At 60.7% G+C, this 7115-nt stretch overlaps 1 protein-coding gene across 1 annotated transcript; it reads left to right on the forward strand.

Annotated features, from left to right (window-relative positions):
- The first annotated feature begins 1773 nt into the window (after positions 1-1773).
- On the forward strand, positions 1774-6897 carry LCN15 (lipocalin 15). The gene is made up of 7 exons (XM_031654876.1): positions 1774-2388; positions 2772-2911; positions 2998-3068; positions 3343-3453; positions 4197-4298; positions 4631-4709; positions 6717-6897. The coding sequence occupies exons 1-6, from the start codon at positions 2293-2295 to the stop codon at positions 4663-4665; spliced, it is 555 nt and encodes a 184-aa protein (XP_031510736.1). The 5' UTR covers positions 1774-2292; the 3' UTR covers positions 4666-4709; positions 6717-6897.
- The last annotated feature ends 218 nt before the right edge of the window (positions 6898-7115 follow it).

Raw genomic sequence — 7115 nt, forward strand, 5'->3', positions numbered from 1 at the left:
ACCGCGCCCGGCCTCTGTCCGGATGTTTTCTTTGGTGAAGTATCTTTTCAGATCTCTTGCCTGTCTTTTTATTTATTTTTTGAGACGGAGTTTTGCTCTTTCGCCCAGGTTGGAGTGCAATGGTGCCATCTCGGCTCACTGCAACCTCCCTGCACCCACCTCGCTTCAGGTTCAAGCAAGTCTCCTGCCTCAGCCTCCCGAGTAGCTGGGACTACAGGCACCCGCCACCACGGCCAGCTAATTCTTGTATTTTTAGAGGAGACAGGGTTTCACCATGTTGGCCAGGCTGGTCTCAAACTCCTGACCGCAGGTGATCCACCTGCCTCGGCCTCCCAAATTGCAAGGATTGCAGGCATGAGCCACCGCTCCCGGCCTCTCTTATTTTTAATGGAGTGGCTTGTTTTCTTTTTACTGGGTCTTGGGAGTTCCTCATGGATGCTGGATTTCAGTCTCGTATCAGGTGCGTTTTATAAATGTTTTCCTGCTGCATTCTAACTGTTGATGCAGGTGAACCTGGCAGGGGCGTGGCTGGGAACTGGAACCCCCTGAAGCCCAGCGGAGGCCGCAAGCAGAAGCCCTAGGCTCCTTCCCTTCCCCGATGCTGGGGGCCGAGGGTCTTTCTCTGACCCTGTCCCTCCTTATGTCACCAGTGAAGGGTGTCCAGGTTCTTGGCATTTTGAACAAAGAATTGGACAAAACACACAAACAAAGCAAGGAAAGAATGAAGCAACAAAAGCAGAGATTTACTGAAAATGAAAGCACTCTCTATAGGATGGGAGCAGGCGGAGCAAGCAGCTCAAGGGCCCCAGTTACAGAATGTTCTGGGGTTTCAATATCCTCTAGAGGTTTACCATTGGTTACTTGGTGTCTGCCCTGTGTAAATGAAGAGGATGAAGTCAAAGTAATTTTCTTGGCTGAACACGGTGTCTCACGCCTATAATCCCAGCACTTTGGGAGGCTGAGGCGGGTGGATCACCTGAGATCGGGAGTTCAGGACCAGCCTGGCTAACATGGAGAAACCCTGTCTCTACTAAAAATACAAAATTAGCCAGGTGTGGTGGTGGGTGCCTCTAATCTCAGATAGTCAGGATGCTGAAGCAGGCAAATCGCTTAAACCTGGGAGGCAGAGGCTGCAGAGAGCCAAGATCGCGCCACTGCCCTCCAGCCTGGGCAACAATAATGAAACTCTGTCTTGAAAAAAAACAACAACAAAAAACCAAAGTCATGTACTTGGTATGAGTCCTATCTAAACCCTATGTAAACCCTATGTGAACGGAGAGGATGGAGTGAAGGTACAAAGCCATTCACGTTCCCATCATCATTGGTGTTTCCATTTGATTTGGTTCCAGGATATCCTTAGGCTCCCTGCTGTCTCCAGGTCCTCTTCTCCTGCCTCACTCTCACTCACTCCAGAGGACTGGCAGTGCTGGCCTCCCTGGTAGGACCCCCAACCCTGATCAGAGGTTTCTGGGTGGTGTGCTCTGAGGCCACCTGCTGCTCCTTGCCCAGTGTCCCTGGGTGCTCTGTGGGAACACAGAGAGGTCACTTGGGAGGTTCCGGCCTCTGCCAGCCCGCGGCGCCTTCCTGGCGTCATTGCCCCCCGCGTGCTTACACAACCAGTGATAAGGTGGTATCCAATGCCATAATCCTCCCCAGGGCCGGCCCAGCCCCATCTGGTCCCGTCTGGTCCCTGGCCTGCTTGCTGGAAGCCCAGCTGGGGGCTGCATCGGGGGTGGTGGGGGTCTGGGGTGAGGGGTGGCCAGGCCTCTCTCACAGTGTGGGGGCACAAGCTCTGCCCTGGACACTCTGCCGGTGTGACCCTACCCACATGGTGGTGGTGAGAGAAGGGGGCTTTCTGGGTGGCCAGACCCCAGGAGAGGGGCCTAGCCAGAGCAACCCCAGCCCAGCTGCCTGCAGCTGCACCCCAAGGGCCCTGGCTCAGCCCAGCCAGGCAGGGTGTGGACAGAGGGGCTTGGGCATGAGTCCAGGCAAGCCAGGACAAGTCTCTGCTGTGGCTTGGCAGTGACCCCGTGATTGGTGACATGTCTGGCAGGCCTAGGGGACAAATCCTCAGCCCGGGTGCGTCAGGCCAGAGCCTGGCTGTCTGGAGCCCTCCAGGAAATGTCCCCTGGGGCTGGGGGACACCTGGGGGACACATCTCAGAGCCAAAGTGCCTTCCGCTTCCATCTGCTCCGCCCAGGAGCAGGTGCACCCAGGGGGTGGCCTGGACTATAAAGCTGGCCCCCTGGGGCTTGGGGACTCAGCACCAGGGGCTGGAGGGCAGGTGAGGCGATGACGTTGTTCCTGCTCGGCGCAATCCTGGCCCTGCTCTGGGCGCCCACGGCACAGGCTGAGGTTCTGCTGCAGCCTGACTTCAATGCTGAAAAGGTACCAGGGGCCTCTGCTGTCCTGTGGTGGGTGGGAGCTGGGCTCCTGCCGGAGACAACGTGATAATTGTGACAACTGCCTTTCCTGGGGCGCTTGCTCTGTGCCCGGCCAGGCACGTGCTGTAGACCCGCTCTGCGCTTAATCCTAAACCAACCTGTGAATGGATCATTACTGCACCCACTTCACAGCTGGGGAACTGAGGCTCACAGCTGCACTGTGACTTGCCCGAGATCAGTTCCTGTCCACCTGGGCTCAGCTCACACCCGAGAGATGGCCACTCCGAGGCCCCTTGCCGTGTGACTTCTGGGCTGTCCCCTGGGTCCCTGGGCAAGGAGGGCCCTGCTGCTGGCTGTCCTGGCCTGCGGTGACTAAGTCCCTGGCAGTTCTCAGGCCTCTGGTACGTGGTCTCCATGGCATCTGACTGCAAGGTCTTCCTGGGCAAGAAGGACCACCTGTCTATGTCCACCAGGGCCATTAGGCCCACAGAGGAGGGCGGCCTCCACGTCCACATGGAGTTCCCAGGGTGAGTTACTTGGGCTGGGCTGCCTGGGCTGGGCTGGGGGGCCGAGGTAGCTGGGTGCCATGAGTGAGCCAGCTGTGCACCCCCAGGGCGGACGGCTGTAACCAGGTGGATGCCGAGTACCTGAAGGTGGGCTCCAAGGGACACTTCAGGGTCCCAGGTAGGTCCTGCCTCATCTGCCTTCAGGGGTGCTGGATGCCACTTCTCTGGGGGTGACACGGGGCTGACTTTCCACCAGGGCTCCAGATGTCCATCCCAGTCTCCAGCCCCTGCCCGCCCCTCCCCGCCCCTCCCCGCCCCTCCCCGCCCCTCCCCGCCCCTCCTCTTTCCTCGGGGAACATGCTCACAGCCCAGCAGCAGGGGCAGGCATGGGTGGGGTTGGTGCCCGGGCCCATCCACTTCTCCAGCCTGATCGGCCGCCTGCCTCTCTGCAGCCTTGGGCTACCTGGACGTGCGCATCGTGGACACAGACTACAGCTCCTTCGCAGTCCTTTACATCTACAAGGAGCTGGAGGGGGCCCTCAGCACCATGGTGCAGCTCTACAGTGAGTGCCTGTCCCACCTCCCCCCACTGGCCCCTCCCCCACTCCTCACAGGCCCCGCCCCCATCCGTCCTGCACCACCCCACTCCCCACCCGCCTGCCAGCCCCGCCCCTTCTCACAGGCCTCACCCTCACCTCCTCCGGGGAGCCCTCCACTTTTAGGCCGAGTTTATGCCCCGCCTCCTCACCCCCGGGCCCTCCCCTTCTGGTGCTGCCCCATGCCCTCTCCTGCTGTGACCTCACACACTCCTGGCCTTGCCAGGACCAGGTGCAGTGGGAGCTGGATGCGTGCGGTGCTTTGGATGTGGAGGAGGTTGGCTGCGGGGGGTCCTGCGGTGCGTGCTCCTCTCTGGCCTCCTGAGAGCGCGGTGCCCCGCCCTTCCCTGCCTGGCCTCGCTGCCTGAGTTCCGGGGCTGGGGCTGAGGTTCTTTAACTCCTGCGGACTCCCAGGGTAGAGCGGACCGGGTTAGGCTGGAGGCTTCCGGGCTGCAGGGAAAGATGCTCAAGGGGGAGTGGGGCCCATGAGGACAGCCAGACCACCCCGACCTCCCAGACACCTTGGTGTGGACTGGGGAAGGAGGCCCCAGGTTTCCTTCGGCCAGGCAGGAACTTTATGCAGCGCACAACCTGCCCAACCCAGGGTGGCGGCCTTGCTGTCAGCCCTCAGGGAGGTGGAGTAAGGCCAGGAGATCCCCTGCTGCACTCCTGTGAGCTGCTGGGTTCACAGTGACCTCTGCTCCCCTCAGGCCGGACCCAGGACGTGAGTCCCCAGGCTCTGAAGGCCTTCCAGGACTTCTACCCGACCCTGGGGCTCTCCGATGACATGATGGTCATGCTGCCCAAGTCAGGTGCCCTGGCAAGCCCTGCCCCTCCCATGCCACCCCGTCTGGCCCTCCCCTCCCATGAGCCCACCCTTCCTTCCCCTCACAGCACAGGCAGTGTGCGGGCAGCAGGGGGTCTTCTCTTCTAGGGGTGGGCTGGCAGCCCCTGCAGCCCCTCCCCCACCTCCCCCAGCACGACTATGGGAGAGGCTTTGGGCAGCCCTGGGAGGGAGGCTCTGGGCCCCACTCTCTGGGGGTGGTGGAGCTGTCCAGTGGCGCTTGGCACCCAGGGTTGGGGGCTGCAGGAAGCGAGGGCAGTCCTGGCCATCAGCATCTCACGGATGTCTTCCTCCCCACAGACGCCTGCAGCCCTGAGAGCAAGGAGGCACCCTGACACCTCTGGAGCCCCGCCCGGCCCTTCCCAGCTGAGTTCTCCAGGTGCTGCAGGGGCTGCCCTGGTTGCCTCTCCCGTCCCTGTCGCAGCTTGACATCTGCTTGTGTCTGCCCCGTGCCCGCCCCGCTGTTTTGCCTGGCGACCCCATGCTTCAGGCCTCAGCTTAGACTTCACCTGTCCCAGGAAGCCTCCCTTGACTTCCTAAGGTACCCATCACAGAGTACCACAAATGGGGCGACGTGAAACAGCAGAAGTTTGGCTGGGTGCAGTGGCTCACGCCTGTCATCCCAGCGCTTTGGGAGGCCGAGGCAGGCGGATCACCTGAGGTCGGGAGTTTGAGACCAGCCTGACCAACATGGAGAAACCCTGTCTCTACTAAAAATACAGAACTTAGCTAGGCGTGGTGGTGCACATGCCTGTCATCCCAGCTACTCGTGAGGCTGAGGCAGGAGAATCGCTTGAACCCGGGAGGTGGAGGTTGCGGTGAGCCAAGATCACGCCATTGCAGTCCAGCCTGGGTGACAAGAGAGAAACTCCGTCTCAAAAAAACAAAACAAAACAAACAAACAAACAAAAAAACAGCAGAAGTTTCTCTCTCCCAGTTCTGGAGGCCAGAAGTCCAAAATCAAGGTGTCCACAGGGCTGGTTCCTCTGGAGGCTCTGAGGGAGAGACTCCCTCCCGCACCACCCCCCAGCTCCCACGGCTGGGCGCTGTCCTGGGCGTTTGTTGGCCTGCGGAAGCATCAGCCCTGTCTCTGCCTCCGTCCTCCCACGGCCACCTTCCTCCTGTGCGTCAGTGTCCAAACTTCCCTCGTAGTATCTGTGTTGCCGAAGCGAGTGCCCCACGGCCCTCTTCTTATGAGGATACCTGTCCTCGGATTTAGGGCCTGCTGTAAATGCAGGATGATCTCATCTCCAGATTCTAAACTAATGGTATCTGCAAAGACCATTTCCAAATACGACCACGTTCGGAGGTTCCAGGTGGGCCTGAAGTTTTGGGGACACGATTCAATCCACGGCTCTGTGTCCCCGCTGCGTCCACACAGCCCCTGGCTCCCTCCCCAGGGCAGGGTCCTGCTTGGGAATTGTGGGGGTCCTGTCTTCTCCCCCAGGGCCCAGGAGGGCAGACCACAGCCTTCACACGCAGTGCCCATCACAGGAGCCACATGCGGGTGGGGTCTTGGGGAGATCTCCCCCTCAGCCAGACGCCGGAGGACCGCTGGGTCCCTCGCCCAGGTTCACCACCAAGAATTTGGGCGCAACCACACATCACGTGTCTGACATGACAGTCACTGGTGTCTGGAGGGACACTGGCCCTTCCTGGCATGGCGGGAGGAGGTGGGGGGCTCTGAGGCGGGGCTGTTTCTCCTTCGTTTCCACCGTGCTGCCGCTGCACTTCCTGCGTCTCTGCTCCTCTCCGTGAGCTTCGCCTCCTCTCCCAGGGTACTCTTCCTGGAGACTCGCCGTCCTGCCTGGGGACACTGGGGCTGTCCAGCTTAGCACAAGTCTGCACCAAGGTCTCCCTGTACACACCCGCTGGGTCGGGAAACATGGGGTCAACACCAAACCGCCCTCCTCCAGAAGGTTCTGTGAGCAGAACATGTAGCCCCATCCCCCCATGATCTTGAACAGTGCCCCCCCCGGGGTAGAGTGCCCCCCCCGGGCCACCACGGGTGACCATGAGGCTGTGGGTTCTGTGGTGGCTTCATGGACATTCCGGGGCTTTCTTGCCACGCTGGCCCCTTCACCAAGGACCAGGTAGAGGCCGTGGCTCGCTGCCACTCAGCCAGGGGCTGGGCATGGGGCTGGGTCCCCCACCCCCGGGGAAGGTGGGGAAGTGTTGGAGCCAGGGTCGGCCTCTCACCTGGGGCCTGTGGGGCAGCAGTGGTAGCTGGTGTGTGTTTCCAGGTTTGCAGGAGTTTTGGGAGCAGAGTGAGCTCTCCCTGGCCTGTCGGTGGTGGCTTTGGAAGAGTGATGCCCGGCTTGCGGGGAGCAGGAAGGGCGTTTGTCGCGGGAGTGGGTGATGGAGTCACCGTGCATTTTCCATGCAGGTGGAGCCACAGCAGCAGGCGCCTTCGCCCCTGGAGTCGAGACCCACAGCCCTCGGGGACCACCTGGAGCCTCTCCATCCTCCGACCCCCGCCTGTGGGATGCCTCGTGGGACGCCTCTTTCTATTCAATAAACAGATGCTGCAGCCTCACAGCCCTCACCTCTTTGGAAATGCCCTGGGGGAGGGCACAGCGGGCCCCTGCCTGACCCCAGCACTGCTAGGGAGACTGAGGCAGGGAGGCAGGGGTGAGAGGCCCTGGGGAGGGGCAGGAGGCAGGGGTGAGAGAGGAGGCCTCGGGAGAACTCGGAAAACAAAGTCAAATCAGGAAACAAAGTCGGCTCCGGAAAAATTTCAAACTCTAAAATCAGAAAAACAAAGGCTCAAAACTCGGAAAATAAA

The sequence above is a fragment of the Papio anubis genome, chromosome 13, assembly GCF_008728515.1.
Source record: "Papio anubis isolate 15944 chromosome 13, Panubis1.0, whole genome shotgun sequence".
NCBI lineage: Eukaryota > Metazoa > Chordata > Mammalia > Primates > Cercopithecidae > Papio > Papio anubis.